At 39.6% G+C, this 20,379-nt stretch overlaps 1 protein-coding gene across 1 annotated transcript; it reads right to left on the bottom strand.

Annotated features, from left to right (window-relative positions):
- Positions 1-12,787: 12,787 nt before the first annotated feature.
- Positions 12,788-13,945, bottom strand: LOC130648226 (salivary glue protein Sgs-3-like). The gene is made up of 3 exons (XM_057454263.1): positions 13,932-13,945; positions 13,183-13,823; positions 12,788-13,097 (listed from the first exon to the last, which is right to left on the bottom strand). The coding sequence occupies exons 1-3, from the start codon at positions 13,943-13,945 to the stop codon at positions 12,808-12,810; spliced, it is 945 nt and encodes a 314-aa protein (XP_057310246.1). The 3' UTR covers positions 12,788-12,807.
- Positions 13,946-20,379: the final 6,434 nt, after the last annotated feature.

Below are 20,379 nucleotides of genomic sequence, written 5' to 3'. Positions count from 1 at the left end.
TGATTTAACACGTAGACGTTTTGAAGCGTTCCGAAGACCGGCTTGCCCTATTCTGGCGGCAATCGCAATTCCCCCATGGCACAAGCCAAAGGTAACCCCAAACCCGGGGCCATGGTTCCTATCCCCAGCCTTGACGTAATCACACTTACGCCAAGCAAACCATGGTTGCAGAAGCGTACCCATGTATTATGCATTTTGAATTTTTTTCCAAGTCTATTCCGCTCCTTTATTTCATCCCGGAGATATTGTTCAATTTCCTCAATTTTCCTGAGTCTGAAGACCTGTCCCTCATCCTGATCAGGGCCTTGCGCGGGTACACGCGGCAAACTTGGGTGAAGTTTACTTATATCAGTCATTTTTCTATGAGAATGCACATTGTGATGCCAAAAAACGTCACATTTTCTCATGATGATAGACGTTCGTTAGCAGAAACTCAAGACGGTGGGTGGACTTATTTAAGGGAAGGTATATAGGACTGTCAAAGGTCCAGGTTAACATATTTCCCCAGGCGTTTTCTTTGGTAGAAAGCAGGGCCAGAACCTTCGATTTTTTTACTATCCAATAGGCAGTCGTCTTCATCTAATTGTGGACAAATAAGTCTTAATTTTTGGTATATGTCGGTTCTTGATATGGTATCGTAGTCACCCTTTGTGTAATATTTTTTGCGGGGTCATAGGTTAATCTTAAAAGCTCTTGCAATTGCCTACCGATCACTACCGTATACCCGTCACCAACCCCGAGCCTACAATATGCATTTTGAAAACAAATAGTGATAAAAGCCGCGATATCCTCGATTTTGTACAAGCCATTCATAATCTCAATTCGAGTCACCCTCTAGTCGGGTCCTACTTTACGTATAGTGATATCGTTGTTGCTATATAGGTTCAACCATCCCGGTCTGACGCTGATGGATTTTAGAGGCATACGGGTGTCCTGTCCCAGGTAGTCTTCGAATATGGTAGGTTTATCGATATCAATAATATACAGTTGTTTCATCTACTTTTGTTTTAGGAAATGAACATACACCAATACAACCAAGCACATGACGGGTTTGGTACCCCTCATCAACAGCATTTTTAAAGTTCACGTTTACTATCATATGCGTCGTATTCTGGCAAGGATGAAGTACCCATTCCCTTTCATGATGGGTTCGAACAGTATAAAAAACCCTATTCCACATCCGGGTAAGCACAGGTATGGGGCAAATACGGCGCAGACCCCAATAGTCTGTACAAGTTCAAGGCGGTGATGTCGTTGTTGACAGATGGTAGGTGGTGGCGCCAAGTTGATGGTGATTGGGCCAAGTTTATTATGCCCACAAGCCAAGGCCTAACATCTGAGGGTCTGATCAAGCTGAGTGAGAGCATCAGGGCTTATGTGGTCTTATTACTGGGATCGCTAGATAGACCTGCTAGATATTTCAGGAAGTTCCCTAGCCTCTCAAGTTGATTTTGCACAAACCCTTTTTCACCACCCTGTGTGGTTCCCCCTGCAGCACCTGCTACAGCACCCCTCCTTCTGCAACGGCAAGGACAATGGTGGAAATTAGTAGACCTACAGCAAAGACGATGCTGGCTACGGTTATCCCCTGCTCGCGGAAGAGTGTTTTAAGCTTTTCAAGCAAAGGCATGTCATCCCCGGCGATTTTCATCAACTCGGAGTTAAAATTCCGTAGATACTTAAAAACCTTGAAGGAAATTGCAACATTTTTATCCTTCTTCAATTGACTAATATCCTTCTCCAGCCTGGCAATCTCCTGAGGTTTTTTCGCCCCAGCCTTCTGCTTCCTGAGTTCTTCTTTCAATCCTTCGTCATGATGTCGCTATCATATTTTATAAGTTCATTCCTCATCTCCTTGATGTTCTTCTGAAGGGTCTCAGTTTTGACTTTTAACGATCTCATATCAATCACAGGGGCATCATCGTAAATGCCTGCAAATGAGGTATCTATATAACCCTGTACATCTTGGGCAAAATTTTGAATACCGTCAATCGGCTCAATTTCCATCACCTCAGACCTTATCAAAGGGGTCCTCTCATCATCCTTATCCCTATTCATAAGGACATTAACATCACGGATAAGATTCTGGGCCTCTGTCCTACTACCTTTTTTAGGTGTCTGATAGTCATCAAAGCCTATCGCTTTCATGCGTGTAGTACCTAGCCTACTCTGGAGCTTTTTTATAGTTGGAAAATTACCATCTTGCAATGTAAGTACTAGTTCCTGTAAGGATCTTTTTCCCGTCACAACCTTCTTTATTATAAGTTCACCCTTCTCACCCATTCCGAACCTATGGTAATGCATTGCATTGGACGTCATACCGAGTCCGTCTCTAAGATTCGTGTACAGGTTATCAACCTTTGATTTAAACATCACTGGTCATGTGGGAAGGGATGAGGAGAAAGCCATTGGTAAAGCGCATGGTAACACCTTCTGTATATCCATTGGAAAGATGTTTGAATTGACCCGAGATATGCCATTATAGCCGGCAAGGGGAAAAGGCATCACCTTGCGGTTGAACAGCTCAATACGGCCCAGGCCCAATGGATCAGAGATAGACAGAAAAAAAATCGACTGGTTTGCGACAGAAAGAGGGAAGCAACTTAAGACGGGAAAAAGTCTTAAGGAGCTTGATTACTCTACTATACCCCAGAACAACTCTGGATCGGACAGAAAACCGACAAATTACTTACGAAGGAGAGTGGTCTCTCCAAAATGCTGGTAACTCATTGGCTATCCAGGCAACTCTTATTTCTCCGGCATATCACAGGCCCTAAAAAGATTGATTATCCACACTTCACCATTACAACACTCAACGAAATGCATCAATTTGACCTGCTCTGTATGCCCCATGATTGGTTGTATGGGAATACCTACAAGTATATTTTAACAAACATTGACGTGGCGTCAAGATACAAAGTAGTGAGGCCTCTTCGGACGAAGAAATCTAGCGAAGTCACCAACATGATCGAGGATATCTACAAAGCGGACCCTTTACACTACCCCAAAACCTTTCAGAGCGATAATGGTAGTGAACTCAAATCGAATGTGAGGAAGCTCCTGGAAGGTAACGGGGTTGAAATTAGACCGGCCACCACAAAGTATCACCACACGCTCACGGTCTTCGTGGAATCGTACAACAAGGTCCATGCAGAGAGACTATTTAATCCCCATGATGCCCAAGAGTTAGCTTCCGATGAGACTAGTACCATTTGGGTCAAACATTTGTACACTATAGTGAAGGGTTTAAACAATACCAAGACTGCCATGATCTGTCTTAAGCCTAACAAGGCGATCAAGTTGGATAAGGTATTGCTCACACAAAGTGAGGACTATCCCGAAGAGAAACCACTTTCCGGGGATGTTTTATACCTCTATCTGTTACAGCCTGGGGAGGAGCATGGAGATCAAAAGAGACGCGCAACCAATGCCTGCTGGAGTAAGAAAATCTATAGGTTGGATCGAATTGTGACAGGTCTTCTGTACTACTTAAAAGACGGTCCTGAAAGGAGCCTTGTGTCAGAGGAGTTGATGCTTATACCTGAGAACGTTGAAGTGCCTCCAGAACATGTTAAGAAGTGGTGATAGGGAACGAGCTTTACCAAGAGGTGGGGTGCCGCTCCACCTATTTTTGCATACAATTTTCACTACCTGCAAGAGTTGATATAGTGTAACCTCCTTCCAACTTCGACAATCGATGGGGCTTTATGATCGATATGCCACTCTTTAGCATAATTTTCCCAGGTCATACCCTCAATAAACCGAGCCTCAATATGGGCCTACAGTGTAGCCATATCGCAAACAATATAATCCCTGGAACTGAGCTCCTTGTTTCCCTTCAGGGCTTTGCGGCATCGGCTGCCTACATTATGAGCTAGATGACTCCCCCCACAATCCTTGCATTCAGATCTTATCCTTTCATGTTTGCAAATCTTACTACCCTTGCAGTCTTTGCAATAGGCCCTCACCCTTTGATGGGGGCAGATTTAACTTCCCCCGCAGTCCCTGCATTTTCTCCTCTGTTTTTCATGAGGCCAAATCTGACTTCCCCCGCAGTCCTTTTATTGGGATCTCTGTTTATCGTGTGGGCACTTTGTACGCCCCTTTGACGCCTTGATAACATTCAGGCATTTGATACATTGTTTATTTAGTTGACCATTCCCCTTGATCCTAAGCTTGTCCGAAGATAAAAAGTGTTTACATTGTGTGCATTTCCTGGTCTCCTCCATATTGATTTGTGTTTGTCATTAATGACAAACACAAATTGTGCTCAATCCAAAATGTTTCTCCTCCTAGCATACCCGACTGGCTGTACCTGGCGGGTACACCCTGTATACCCCCTATTTTTACCCTTGATATTGTCATATGACGATCAAGGCCATACTTCCTAGCATTTGAGTACAGAGTAATCTCTCAAGATATGCACTTTTGAAGAGTGGTTGATTTTGTTTATCGAACAAGATCTCAATGACTCCGGTGGGTAGTCACCCCAACATTTTCCATGTCCTGGAATGTTCCAATCTTACAAAAAGGCAAGCATGTTTGGACCTCTTCAATTCAACCTTAATATCATCCCAGTCTGTTATTAGGTTAGCCTCTTCGTCAATTACCCTCATATCTGATTTTTCGTATGGGTACCATAAAAACAGGGCTTTCTTCTGCCTTCTCATATTCTTGAGAAAAGCAGTATATGACTGCGTTAAGAGCCATAAACTATGCTTTTTGTGCCTCACACTGATAGCTAATTCAAGCAAGGGCTGCCTTTTTTTATTAATGCTCTCGTCAGATATCATATCATCGACATCGAAAAGACTGTCCTTAGCCGCGAATAACGACGATAATTTTTGAATCCATTCAAACAGCTCATTGCCGGGGTCTATCAGGAATACATATTCGTCTTTCCAAAATGAGGCCCCCTCCAAATAGGTGGCATTCCACCGTAGGGTAAAACAAAGTATCACTAAATTGTCATAGTGTCCTTTGTATTCATTTTCCAACAGGTCTAGGACGCGTTGTATTTTTCCGCAAGACGTTGGACCTGTAAAAATCGCCGTATGCGGATCTCTTACGACATCCATTTACTAATAGTTGCTCCACTTCCTGTCGTGAACTTTCGGGTACAGGGCACCACAGCCCGAAAATATCAATACACCCCCATGATTGTTTTCCAATAATCCCCGACAGGTAGGGCAAAGCTTAGTTCCTCGAGCCTTGTATTCCAGGGGTGGCAGAGTATATATTAATTTTCCCCGAAGACACCACAGAACATTGCGATACCTTTCAACAAGCCTTGCTATCTCCGGTTCCCCCGCAATGGGGAAACCGATAAGTTCGAGATATTGAGGTATAATGTTATATGTGAGTAGATCATACAGGATGATATAGTTTTCATCCTGTTGAACACCCCTAATATTCTAATCAATAGCAAGGGGTTCCAGCTTGTGTTCAAAGTCTTCGATGTTCCTATTTTTAGGAGTCGCCCACCTTTTTTTGGCTTTATCAGGGCAGTCTTTGCAACTTTTCGTTCAACTATTACCCCTGATTTTAAACTTGTGTAGCGTTAATATTTGGTTACAGATCCTACAACATTTGATCTCCATTTGTTATGGCATATTGTGCCCGCTGTAATGCATTGGTGACCTCGGCAAGCGTTGGGCGATTAAAAGTTTCATCATATCTGAAGCGTACCCTATTATTGACATGCCTTTCAAAGTTCTCCCACGTGTACCCCTCATTAAATTGGGCTTGAATGTGATCCTGTAGCATAATTATTAACTCGTATAATGGTTGCATGTAAATGCGGCGTTTGGCGTGGCCTTTTGATACCCTACTAAGATCAAGGCAGGAAATGCATGTTTTTGTTAGTTGACCTTTGCCCTTTGACTTGCATTGGTTCAATGGTAGGGTTTCTAAACATTTATTGCCCTGTTTGGCTTCCTCCTTCATTGTTTTTATTCGTCTCTATGACGAAAAAAAATTTCACCGTGCGGTCTATTTCGGAGATATCGGGGACTTCTTGTACCATCCTTGCTTGATCGCATATTCGTCGAACAGAATCGCCGCCGTCATGTAGCCGGTTTCAAACCATCTTCCATATCCATCTTGGCACCGGGCCTGGAAACCCCCAACGCCTTCTTTCCGCACATGGCGATTAGTATCGTGCATGAGACGACTCTGACGGACTCACATAGGGCATCAATAATCATTGTTTCCTTTGGACCCATATTTTCATCATGTTTACCTGCCATTTATTATTAGGTGCTATTTTAGCAAAATTCATTGCATGCTGGGGATAGCCTGGGTTTTGTCCTGTTGGGGCTCCGGCTTGTTGGATTCCCCATTTTTACCCCTGCTAAACATATACCAAACGCGACACCTACAGAAATCACGGCTATCGCTCCAACTCCATAGATGTGGACACAGCCCATCGACTTGCTAGAACCTGCCGCAGGCATCATCCTGTGAAGGTTCTTTATCCACGTTCTTCTTTAATTCGGCCTTGTTCTTCCTATTCCATTTGGCAAGTCTCTTGCAGGCTGCTACGTGACCCTCGTTCTTCGGCAGTCGTGTTATAATCCTTTCATCTTGTTGTTTCTGAACTTCTTCACTCATTTATCTTATGGTACCGTCTCCTCCGTCGTATTTTTGCTCGTATGTCGGGCCGCATGCCTGGCAATTAAAATAGACGCAAGATACTTGCCGAATGTACAGTAGACCAGTATGCCCAAGTTCGCGAAGGAGTCTTTAATAATAGGGTCATCCTGAATATCTCTCCTTAGCCCCTCAACACTAACTATATCCACAAAATTATCTTTCATGCTGGCATATAGGCTTATGGCATAGGTTGACAGTGCTTTTGCGGTCTTTTCTTCCTTCTCCTGAAGTTACTGCTGTACATACTCTGTATGTACCTTGTCGATAGCCTCGTCAGGGGCCTTGTCGACAAAGGCTTCCGTACATTTTTTAGGCAGCAGATGCCCCTTGCCCTTGCATAGGCCCTCCTTTAAAATTTAACGTTTATCGATGGGCTTCTCAATATTCTCATATTCTGAAGAGACATTGTCAAATATTTGTGCAATGTCGGACATTCCTAGGGTAGTAGAATGACTATATACAGACATGCCTTCATTTTATTCCCCTGTGGACGCTAACCGGCAATGGCCTCTGGCAAGTGTTGTAATCTGGTCCGGTTGTACGATACGTTTATCGTCTGCCCTGTTTAGTACCAACTTGTTCACCTCTTGGGTATACACCATATAGCCCTTGTTTTAAATTAGCACTTGTCTCTTGTAGATATCAACGCCCTCTTCAAGACATCGTTGATAGTCATTGAAGGTTATCGAGTTCCTGGTGACACACCTCTTCACGCCCTTCGCTTTTCGATCACCGCCTTCCTTGGTAAGGCTCTTGTACGCATATAGCTTAGCCCTGAGGGTGATGAATTCAGTCATTATTTTACCACCTATTTCGTCCTTCATTAAGCCTACCACCTTCTTGTTTTTCCCTATTGGGAGAGGCATTCCATCATCTGCATTATAGGCATTCGTATCGAAGCGTGCTTCAACATCGTTGGCTATATCCCTATAGAAGTCGTGGTTTCGAATGTGGTACGTGTCCATGTAACAGAGCTGTATTTTAGAACTATATTTTTCTTGCATGTAATCGTAATGGAACTCGTACATCACCATTTTTGACATGTCCAATATAGCCTGGCCTATATACACCGGCTTATTTATCTTGACTCGGTCTTGCCCATCTCTACACCTATCAGATGTTTGCTAAACCGGCTCCAATCCTTGAAATTAGGCTTCAAAACAAGCTTCGTGTATTTGTCCTCGTTGGTAACCAGCTAAATATTGCGATGGTTCCAGATATTCTCCATGGTCTTGCCAAACACCGAGAGGTTCATCAACTTGTAGAAATCTTTCTCGAAGTCGTTCTTCGCGTTTGTTCTTTGCCTCTGCCAGCCATGCCTTCTGATCGAATCAATGACCCTGTGTACTTTCTTCAATTTAAGTCCATGTTTTATAGCCTCGTGAAGTGCCCTAATATGTACTACATATTTCCGCTTGTCCTTCAAATTCGGTACTAATTTCTCTACTTTGTGGACTGTCCTGCGTTCGGGTAGGAAGGGCAGCTCATTTTGTTTATCGTGTAACTCCTTGGGGCAATCGATATCTACCTCTAAGATGTAACCATGCTTATTATCCCCAACGAGCTTCCCGATCCGCCTTTCAGTGAATGCCTCAACATTACGCACCCGTTTGAAACCTTCTGTGGGCAGGTATTGACGCATCGCCCAGCCGTACAGGTTGTTGGCATCCAGATATTGCAGGTAGGAGGACTCCTCATCCGGGTTATACTGCTCCCCCATGTACTTATTGTTAGCTTTGGCTTACCGGAGTACGGCATGGGTTATACCTCCTCTTATACCCTTCTCGAACACCAGGAGCATGTCAGGGCTGCTTTCCAGGCTAATCCGGGCGCACTGTAGAAGTGTGCGGGATCAAGTCTGTAGTTCGTTAAGCAGACACCTCTAAATGTCTCGAAGACGACGGCAAGTGGCAGGACGTCTATTGTCAGGTAGATGTCATTGTAGTCCCCCATGGTGATGTTATCACCCTATGGGGTAATGACATCCCATACCTTTCTTGCATAGGTATAGTCCCTGTCACTTATACCATCCATGTTTATGTATTCATAGAGGTACACGCCCTTTCTCAACATCAGCCTGAAAACATCATTCTTGTCAATAAATTTGGTTATTGATGGTACATTTCCCCTTACATGATCTTGATTAAGCTGCTTGGTGGTATTTGGTGAATCGCAATTTTTGCATCAAAAACTTGCCATGTATTTGGCGTCTATGCCCTGGAATTCAAGACAGGTATCTGCACACTGCTTGCACTTTATACCTGAGGCATTTGTTCCAATGAGGTTGTTTGCCAATTTGTCCAGTGATGATGACATGAATCGACCGCTATCGATGTACCTTATTTCGATTGTCGTGTACTTCTCACGATCACCATATCCTATACCTCCGAGGTTACCTTGATTTTGACATTGAAACTGATATAATTTTCAGTATTATCAGCGATGCACCCAATGTCCTGGGTGTCATACTTCTCGCCCAATTCCCGTATGAAGAGATAGGCATCATACCCTGAAAAGTTCTGGAAGATCACTGGGATATGGCCGGGTGTTTTGTATTTGAGGTTGCATGTTGCGTGCACTGCCCCACTATACAGACCTGTATAGTGGCAGTGGTCCCTGACTTTACGGTTATTCTCATAGTTATCAAAGGGTTTCAGGCAGATATGGCAGTGCGTGGCCTTGTCATGTTCCCTTTTTAAGACCTCTGTTAGTTTGGTCATGGGTTGCTGAGGGTATGTATTATAAAGTCTTTTCACTTTATAGATGGTTCACGAACTTCGTCACACAGTCCTCACCCCTATAGACTTTTAGTGGATCCGGTACATCCATAAGCAAAGATACTATAGGTGCACCAGCCAGATGGTACATGCTTGCTTAGCCTTTACGTCTTGGTATCCCTTGCATCTTCTACCTGGACTAGCAGACTCTCGAAGTCTGCATAGATAGCAAAGGGTACCTTGAATTGCTGTTGGCCATCCCTATAGTATAGCCATTTTTTTAGCCTCATTTAGCATTGTGATCTTGACTGCCTCGTGATCGATGCAGTACCTATAGTGCTTGTCCCTCGATTCAGCCGTGGGAAAACCCTGTAGGCATGAAAGGTAGAAGTGCATTGGGTTCCTATTCTTTGAAGTGTCCTTGTCCAGGAGCCTCGATAGACTTTTTACCGCCGTATAGTGAGTCTTTTTATTATCGGTGATAAGAAATAGGGTCACCACGTTGCTACGTCCGTTGTGCACCGATCGACATAGGATTTTGATCTTCTTTCCATCTATATACAGAACATTCACCGCAATGTCGGGGTTATTCGCCTCGGATTTGTATATGGATTTGATACTTGTTGGAAACTCTATACCATCCCAATTATAAAGGTCTACATGATGCTTCAGATTGTTTATCTTTGTGGATCTTTTTCAATCCCATCACGATGCAGGGATGCTATAATGGCCCACTTGAAACACTTCTCATCCTCATTTTTTGGGTTAATAATTGCCTTTTTAGAAGCTACCCATTTTGGTATTTCTACATACGATGAACCTCTCGTTAACCATAGAGTATGGAAGTCTACATCAAGATATAAGATTTTGGATATTGTAAAGCCACTCCGGGGCAGTGCCGGATTTTCCGCACCTGTTTTGATTTGGGAAAACATCCTATCCAGCACATCGGCCACGTCGCTACCCTGGAATACCGAGGCCATATTGCTATGAAAAACCTTCTTCACCTCAAAGTACTCATCATTATTAGCCCCCTCCATACTTGAGGGCTTCTTCCACATAATCCACAGGGATAACTGTACCTTTGCCGACCCCATATCTTCTACCTGGTCCCTAACCAAGGTTTTTACGTTTGATTGCACCCTCTCTATATACCAATCACCGTCGGCCTCTTTTATACCAAAATTCGGAAATTTTAGAAGGTCCAGTGGAGAGCATGTTTATGTTCCTTAGGTATAAAATCTTGCCCTGGCTGTTCATATAGATAGTCTTCCTAAGTCCCTTTTTGTACCTCATCATGGAGCGTAGGCCTTGTGCTGGCTGTCCTTTAATAGAACACCATCACCCCGCTTTTGAATCCTGAACAGTTACTCTTGACCCCTTCTTTTATAGGCTTTGTAACAGCGTCCACAAGGCAGTTGTACCATTCCCGCATCTTGTCTCAACAATCGCTCGATTTTTCGACAGCTCCTGTTTCTCGAATACATCGATCTCAGATGGGGGCAATACCCAGTTGTACCATTCCCTGATTTTACCCCCGATGGTTGGACGGGTCTTGGCCATCTCCTGTCTCTCGAAGACGTCAATATCCTCTGATGTTATAGGTCTGACCGGTTTCTGTGATACATTCTCCAATAGGGCAATCAAGGCAGCTAGCTTTACGTAGTCTATAATACCCTGTTAATCCACGGGTTTTTGCAATATCACGTAATTGCTTGACAGTTTTTGAATCCATTCTCTCTTTATTATTATACGATTTTTTGTTTTGTCAGAAGATTTTATTCTGCTCGACCTAGCGTGTCTTTACTGAGCATGCGTTGATTTTTGATGAATATTAGTACCATTAGGGAAATTCCCGCTAGAATATTTTTGGAGCTCTTATTCTGCATATTTTGATGACGTCATTACATATTAGGGACTTTTCCTACTAAGTTTTGGATTATTGAAGATATTATTTCGGTTTGTCTGTTCAGTATTTGTATTACTGTGGAAAGTTTATCATTTCTTGAACATGATAGTTTAGTAGGTGACGTTTCGGGAGATCCTTCTCCCATCATCGGGCAAAGTAAAATGATGTTGCACATGTATTTATATAATTGCAGAGGATTGAAATTCATAAAAATTAACCAATAAGAAACAAGCTGATAATTACAGTTAATTACGGTAATTAATATTTTCGGACCTACGTGTAGGTAACTACTTCTTCTGTAGGGCTGGTAACCAAATCTCACGAAGTTGATAGATCTTCGACTTACCTGCAGAGTAAAGACTGAAAGAAGTGAGAAAATCTTACAGCGCGCAAGCTGCCATTTGTTGCAAGAAAGAATCCACCTAAATCACGTAACACGTAACACCCTACATCGCCAAATACTTGATCTTGACAACACCATCAAATCGAGACTTTCCACCGACCAATGTAAACAGGTTAAGAATATTCATGATAGCGTGTATGAAAAAGAAATGAGATCGGTTAAAGACAGACACCTTAAAAGTTCAACAAAATCAATGACAGATTCAATGATGATACACAAACGGGTATAGAAAAGAGCAAGTGGATTGTCAATCTCTCCAATAGACAACTCACGGACTACCAAAAATTCATTCAATTCATTTAACATCATTTTACTTTGCCCGATGATGGGAGCAGGATCTCCCGAAACGTCGGCTACTAGACTGTCATGTTCAAGAAATGATAAACTTTCCACAGTAATAAGTCTTGGATGATTGGGGATTTCTTGTGACGTCATTGTTGTATGCGCACGCGACTGCACCCCTGCCTCTACCCCTGCCCCTAATGTCAATGTTGTGAGCGTCGAATTTGCTGCAGGACATTTAAAAGCAGTGGTAATGATCTGTCCCACAAATATCAAAAATCTGACCTATATGCATCATTTAAGGGACAGAATAAACGAAATCAGCTCTGAAAATACCCTTTTTATTTTGCTCTGATAAAAAACATAAGCAATTTTTTGAAGCTAAAGAAGTGTAGTCTTGCAATCCTATACTACAATTATTTTAAGTAAACAAAGTTTATCTCTGCAGTATTTGTAGAAGGTTGAACTAACCATGTCCGCCTTATTTTATAAGACGTGGCTTAGAGAAAATGAACTCATATGCAAGGATGATCAATTCCAGTCGCATCTTTGAACTGGGCTAGGAAAATAAAACTGTTGATTGATTTATAAACTATAATATTCTTATTTCATATAATAAATACATCTTTCGAAATAAATGTTAAATATAAAGATGATAAATACCTCTAAATATGTCTTTGTTTTCCTAGAATTTTAAAACGCTTTTTAATCGTATAAAAGCCGATGCCCTTGTGCCTTCACTTTCAGTTCTTAAGATGTTAACTGAGAAAGATATATAATTTACTCTGGAATATGTGGCAAAAGACATCGATGTTATTGTAAATAAACCATTCGAATGCTTGTTAATCTTTTTGAGGATTAGGTTTCTTGTACAATTCACCCCGCTCACAACATGTTCGAGGACATTTCTTCTTGGCTTTATAACGAGTGTATTGATTTTCATGTTGACAATATCCTGCCCTGCCCAACCATTCGCAATTAGTGTAAGGTTCGTTGGTCAGATTCAAGCACATTTCACCTTCAGGTCCACTGCATTTTCCGCATGATCGGGGACATTGCTCAGAATACCATTGACAATAAAAGTCTTTGTAGAATGGCACATTTATGCAGATGAATGACTTGTCTCCACAGGCTGCAAAAGAGAATATTGGCATTTAACAAAATTAAACAAATGTAATGTTCTATTTTCGTTCAAATTACAATGAGAAAATTCTTACCCCCTTGTGAAGGCTCTAATGTGGTCGTTAAAGTTGTTGTTGGTCTGGTGGTCCTTGTAGTTGTTGTTGGTCTCGTGTTTGTTGTAGTTGTAGGTGGTCTGGTGATCGTTGTTGCTGGTCTGGTGGTCGTTGTAGTTGTGGGTGGTCTGGTGGTCGTTGTGGTTGGTCTGGTGGTCGTTGTAGTTGTGATTGGTCTGGTGGTTGTTGTAGTTGTCGTTGGTCTAGTTGTCGTTGTAGTTGTGGTTGGTCTGGTGGTTGTTGTAGTGGTCTTTGGTCTAGTGGTCGTTGTTGTTGTTGTTGGTCTGGTGGTCGTTGTAGTTGTTGTGGTTGTTGGTCTTGTGGTTGTAGTCGTTGTTGTTGGTCTGGTGGTCGTTGTAGTTGGGGTTGGTCTAGTGGTCGTTGTAGTTGTTGTTGGTCTGGTGGTTGTTGTAGTTGTTGTGGTTGTTGGTCTGGTGGTTGTTGTCGTGGTTGTTGGTCTGGTGGTCGTTGTCGTTGTTGTTGTAGGTGTGGGGACATTATTACAATCATACAGTCTGTTTAGCTGTATTATGTCCAGTTCGGTTAAATCATTACTCCCAAATGATAGCGATGGATTTTTCTTCCATAAAATAGTGGGTCCTTCACCATTTGAAAACGCCCAACTACAAATAAACAGCGTTAAGCGTAGAATAAAGTTGAAATACAAATAACTAACTACGCTGAGTAAAATCTGATTTGTCTTAAGAAAAGTAAGGGTAACAATAACAAACCTTGAGTAGTGCATCACGGATTTTGGATCATATTCAACCCCCAGACTTTCTGTCAGTTCTTTATCGAAGTTATATTCCAAACCTAAGAAAAATATAGACATTTTTAAAACAATGTATTGTGTCTTGGGATATAAAATGAGAAGAAATTGCAAAAAAATTGTTCATAAAATGTGTTCTTATTTCCATTTTTAAGTTACCTTGTTGGACATTTTCCAGGTGAATTTGGACGTAACTATCTCGATCAGCTCTAGACTGTTCATGAAATATGCCAAGTGCATGAAGAAGTTCATGGACGATAACTCCTTTGTGTACACACCCTGGTGCTTGAAGGGATAAATCTTGACTGAATCTTGTGTATCCAATGTAAGACCAGCATCTGCGAAATAAGAAGGACACTTCCTTGATGAGTTATTCTTTAGAAATAATGCTTACTTAATGCAAAAATTGTTAGGTACTTCAGGGAAACGTAGATCTGATAGAAATTACATAAAATAACATAACACTGGTGTGAATGATAGAAAAAAGATCTTACCCTTGTCCTGGATACATTCTAACATGACCACTTGGTGCAGAACCTTCTCTGTGCTGTTTAAAACGAATGCAAGTTTTTGATTGGATAGCATTAATGGCAGAGTATATCACTTGTTTGTGTGCCGATTCTATAAAAGAAACATTAGAAATAGTTGTTCAATATAAGTTATTTCACATTGTCAATTGATTTCAATTTTTCAATTTGATATCATTTGTTCGAGTCATACTAGATACTAAGCACACTTACCAAATTGGGAAGAGATGGTGTAGTGAAGTGTCTTCCCTGGCCATAAAATGTTTGCACTTTTTCTAGACAAAGCTCTTCTTCTTCGACTTTTCTCAGGATTTGCTTTATGAAGTTCATATTGCTCAGAAGTCATCTTTTCGTCACCATATAATACGTTAGTCAAAGCTAAAAAAGAATTGAACACGTATGCAATAAAGAGTTTATAAAATGTATGTATGTTAAATTTGTTTCTCTTTTAAACCCAGCAACTAACCTTTGCCACATTTATTGTTTACTTCTAAGATGCTATCCATAGCTGCATTACCTTTCTTTATCGGAGTTGGAATACTCACAACGCATGTTAAAATTGTAACAGACAATACTAATAATATAAGATTCATTTTCACTGAAGCATATACTATCAACGCTTGATTCAATTTTATGCTTGCACGATAGTAACCACAGCTCCTCTCGCTTTGTTGAAGGTGAGATGTGTATTGCCATAGTTTATAAAACTCCACAATATATACACCTTGTAGGTGATTAAGGAACAATTGATTACCGCCTACTAGTAAACAACTTTAATAGAGCTTTAACGATAATTTTTAAGTTAGTCACATTTGTTTGATAATCCGGATTTGTGTCTGGCAATTACGGTATCCTTAATGAATTCACTCTTCCTTTTTATGTTTGGAGCCGGGGTATTGATCAAATGAGTGGCAATCAGAAACAGGTAATTAGAGTATCAGAGCGTAAGAACGATTTTCGTTGGAACAGATTTCCTTTAGAATATTTATTGTGATTTGTAAGCTTGTTTTCTGATTTTTCTATCGCGTCAGAATCTTAAAATAGCAAAGAAAGTCATTGCTGTATGGAGCCTCATTTATATTGGATAAAACATCAACTCGTTAATCTCTATAATAATTTGTTCGTTAATCTTTATAATAATACCTGTTATTATCATTTTCTCTGTCTTCGCGCAAGATGGTACAACAGTAGCAAGACACACAAAATGTGGTGTATGCAGAACAGACATACCCTTACATGTGTCCACGAGCCACCCATATTATGATTGCGGTATGTCTGCTTGTGTGTCTTTCTGCCTGTCTAAGATTCAAAATGGCCACTTTGAGTCTGTCTGTCGCTAGCCGAATTACCCTGGAGTTTTCCTTGAGTTAAAGACTAATACTGTAATGATAACATTATAATTTGATATAAGATAAACGCTGCTTTATTAGCTTTGAGGTAGTGTACCTTATCTCGGAAACAATGAGAGTTAAAGGAATGGATTTAGCGCGCTTTTATCAAATCCAAAACGTCACATTACAAATAGGAATATTTCCGTATATGTGAAGTTTTGCCTGTCCCACGAGCAAAAGAATTAAATGTTTGTGTGTTTGAAGAAAACTAAATTAATGTAGAATCAGTGTATGCTAAGTTTCAACTTGTTTGCTCATTTTTTTATGTGTGAAATCTTGGAGGAAGGAATACGGATTCTTTCCTCCAAGGTGAAATCAATCACTGGATATTGAAATAAGTCAACATATGGTAAAGCCTTGTGGTATTATTAGCTGTGGTTTGTTATATACTTGGAAGCAACAATATTAAAAAATTTGAAGCAATTAAAATCATTTTGTTTCGATCTCCAGTGCCTTGTCGTCGAATGTCTTTGCATGCAAGTTCCAGACAACACCAAAATGTTATTAATAACCCCTAGTGATAAATTGTGGAAGCTTTGTTAATTTTAAATGATTTTTCATGCTCCATTTGTTCATTTACAAAGATAGATTCCCTGACAGATTTTCCCTTATTGTTGCATTTCTCAATTTCTTTGTCATTACCATGACAGATGGAATGATCTGATTAAAAACACAACATAATACTTTTAATTTAAATGTTCAGTGCGAATTTTTGTTGAGCATTGACACCGGAGAAGTATCCTATACTCAGTATATTCAGATCATGTTTTAAGGTTTTCAGTTGCTAAAAGTGTCAATTCTTTTGCAAATGTTTTATTATAAACTCTATTGGTGAATTAACTCTACTCTCTCATTTACAATTACTAAAACAAAGAATTTCTAAAATTGAGATTGATAACTTTTGAACATCAAGTGTTATTTTATGTTAAAAAAAACTCGTAATTTTAAGTTAGAGCCATTTGACAGAAACGGAAACATTCTTAACATGAATAATCTTAATTTTTTCAGATTATTTATCACGCAAAACCAGAAAGCATGAGTAACTCACAGTAGCAAAAGTGTGTATTTCATTGAACAAAATAAAGTTTATTTGTTGCAATTTGTCCTTCTTCTTTTGTTTTGATCTGACTTGAGGCGAATAGAGGATTCTTGCTTCCATCAATTATAAATTTTTAAGTTATATTATAAGTTTCTAAGTAAGTTAATTCTTAGACGAAGTATTTCTTTAAAAAACTCAAAATATCCATGGCTTTTCGCCGACAATATTTCGTAATTGTGAGCGGGTTCTGTCTACCTGCTGTTGTAACGTTGATGAAGTTGATCACTGTCAGATAGGAATTGTTATTCTACTTTTCATGAATTCCTATTTGGATTTTGAGTGATGGGGAGTTGTGCATGCTGGTAGTTTGGTATATTGGTATTTTTTGCGACGCTGGCAGGTAAACCTCGGAGTCTAAAGATAAGGAGTAGCCTAATGCCTCCATGTAAATAACCGAATGCTTGTACATATTTTAAATGTTTCAAGAGCAGCAAAGAAATGAAATGCTGCGGTATACTCCCATATACAATCCTTATTCTATCACGTAGCCTTAATCTTGTCATAATGTTGGCCATATACATATGAATCAGAGAATAAGAACTTCACCACATCATTGAATTGATTATTCTAATTTTCTTAATTATCCCTGGCTATGCACATAATTACAATTAACTTGTACTTGTCAACGTGTAATGACTCTTTGTGTACCATTGAGATTTCTGATAAAGTTAAAAAGGAAGCAATTTTCTTTTGGCTGGTTAATGGAAAAACAACAGTCAATGTTTGCATTAAATGAATAACGACGTGGAAATCCTGAAATAAAAGGACAAACTTTTGCTTGACCTTTTCTCTATAAGTTCAAAGAGTTGCCAAACTTAGTTAATTGACAAAAACATTCAAGGTTAAGCTGATAATCACGCGATTTGTTTTTTTTGTACATATAAGGTAATTTTATGGTAATGCAAAATCAGCTTCCTGGATTCTGACAGTAGTTCACAGAATGTAGCACATGACTGGTCACGTGGCGCTAACTTCCATAGCATAGAAACTTATTTACTGGAACCGGGCAGTTTCTTTTTTTTTAATTTTAATGAATGACCAAAATAGTCAAATGGTAATACTTTGCAGACGGCAAGCTACAAAGTTGCTATTGTTGCAGCCACATAGGCCAAGCGGACGGAGTTTGAAAATAGTGTTATTCTGTAGCGCTCCCAATAAAACAACGAAACGAAATAACAACGAAATAATTCACGTCAGATCATGAGGGTCTTTTAATTTAGGAAAAGTGGTCGTGTTAACGTTAGCTGTATTTATCACGTTTTAAGGGTAGAGATTTAACGAAATAACCCAAAATCTTATGATGAGTTCAACATCCGCTACTGTAATATAACAATAACCTTTATAATCAGTTGTAGCGACAAAATGCGTGATCAGATGTTTTGTTTCATTACAGCCCAAATTTTTAAATATTGTGACGCCTCAGCTCATGGCTAGCGCTCCTTCTTGTATCAACAAAACTTGTTTCAGCATACATGAATATGCATCCGTCCTTCGTCCTAAAATAACGTGACACCATAATTGTGTTTCCCGGTTACGTCAGTAAACCATTTTATTAATTAAAAACACGGAAACATGAATGACTCTATTTATATGTGACATCCTCAAGAACAGATTTGTTCTACGTTGTTTTGGCGTCGCCGTAACAATATTTTTTATCTCACGCATGATCCACGCTGAACGGTTATTGATATTGAAGAATAATTTCGCTCAAATTGGAACACCATAAAAGAAATTAGTTTTGCTTGCTCTGATGTCATAAATCCAAATCTCCGTAACATCAATAAGATCCGAAAGATGTATCATATCGTTCCATTGTTTTGTGATTTTCTTTTCCTTTTAAATACCAAGATGGCTGATTTTGTGTTTGTTGTAGCCAGCTGAGCTAAATGTATTTAAAAGGCAGGTTATGCTCGAGCTGTATGCTGTCATTTTATAAATCTATTGTCTAAGCTAGACAATAGATTTATAAAATTAGCGACATCTAAATTGATCAATGGAAATATTACGATAGTCATACAGGCACATCGTGGCCTAACAACATTGTTTCCATGCCTTATCTACATTTGTAACGTCAGGGCTAAGTCATTCTTTAGACATGACGGGCCTGTTGGAATAATTACATGCTTATACGCCTTAGGAGTTAAAAACAAAACAAGAAATCTTGAAAATACCAAAATATTGTAGCATTAGCAAATGACAAAATGTTAAACTGGCACGTGTGTGTTGCAGCTTTTTTTTTCTTTCAGATTAATACAGACAAAGAAATGTTTAAGTAATTTGAATCGAATTTAATGAAAGGTTGACTGTCGGACTGAAGTTCAAGACAATCGTTCCATGACCGACGAAGGAAGCTCCTCTCCCCAACACTTCGCTTTAATAAACGGACCCTTATTCGAAATTTTAGTCAAAACAAATGGTAAGTTTTATTTCAGCAGTTTCTGCGACGCACGTACGCCTTCTAGGAGAAGAGGTAAGAATAATGATAAAAAGTATAGAAATAAAGTTTGTTAAATGTTTTAAACCTCGGCTGTCACACTAAACTAAATTAGCCCTTCATGGCTTTATGGTAGTGACATTCAAGAATATCTGCTCAATAATATGTCTTTATTTTTTTCTTTTATTCGTTCTACATAGAAGCGATGTCCCTACACAGTTGCCTCACTTATACAGGTTACACTCGACCATCAAAGCACTTCATTCTTGATGTTTAAAATGAGTGGGAGGAGACGATAGCTAATTTAAACCAGTTAGCTTAAAATAAAAATAAAGTTTTTCTTTTGTGGTCAATGTTTTGTAACATATTGTAGGTTGGTATTACAGTGCTTAAAGTGACCAGTACAGTATTTGTATTTTATTGTTGAAATGGTTCTCTGATTTTAGAATTAAAAATATACCTTCAATGTAAGATGAAATAGACAGATCAAAATGTTTCTTAACTGAAACACACCAAGGAAGTACAATTAACCTGACATTTTCCACAATTAGAATAAGGAGGTTCTCTATAGTTATAATTAGATGAACAAAAGGATCATCTTTATCAGTTATGTATACAAATCATATCCTGCCGTACATGTTATTAAGGATCCATTATATTGAAAAGAAGTAAGTAAGAATTTCTACAAGCATGGAATATAATATTTTTAGTGTGGACACATAGATGATGTAGGTTGAGACTAACACATCTCTATGATTTCTAATTTTCGCGTGACATATTGGAAGTAAAAGTTTGCAGCGAAATGACGCATGATATGATAACTCTTGATACAAAGCAAATGATTTACCTCTATATCTTTCTTACGTTGACGTTTTAAAAAATTGACTATCGAAAATAAACCCACTGATTGTTTTTTTCCCACGATTACAGAAATTTGTAGCAATATTATCTTGTGGATA

Source organism: Hydractinia symbiolongicarpus, chromosome 6, assembly GCF_029227915.1.
Source record: "Hydractinia symbiolongicarpus strain clone_291-10 chromosome 6, HSymV2.1, whole genome shotgun sequence".
In the NCBI taxonomy this organism is placed as follows: Eukaryota; Metazoa; Cnidaria; class Hydrozoa; order Anthoathecata; family Hydractiniidae; genus Hydractinia; species Hydractinia symbiolongicarpus.
This window is presented reverse-complemented; position numbering and strand designations above follow the sequence as displayed.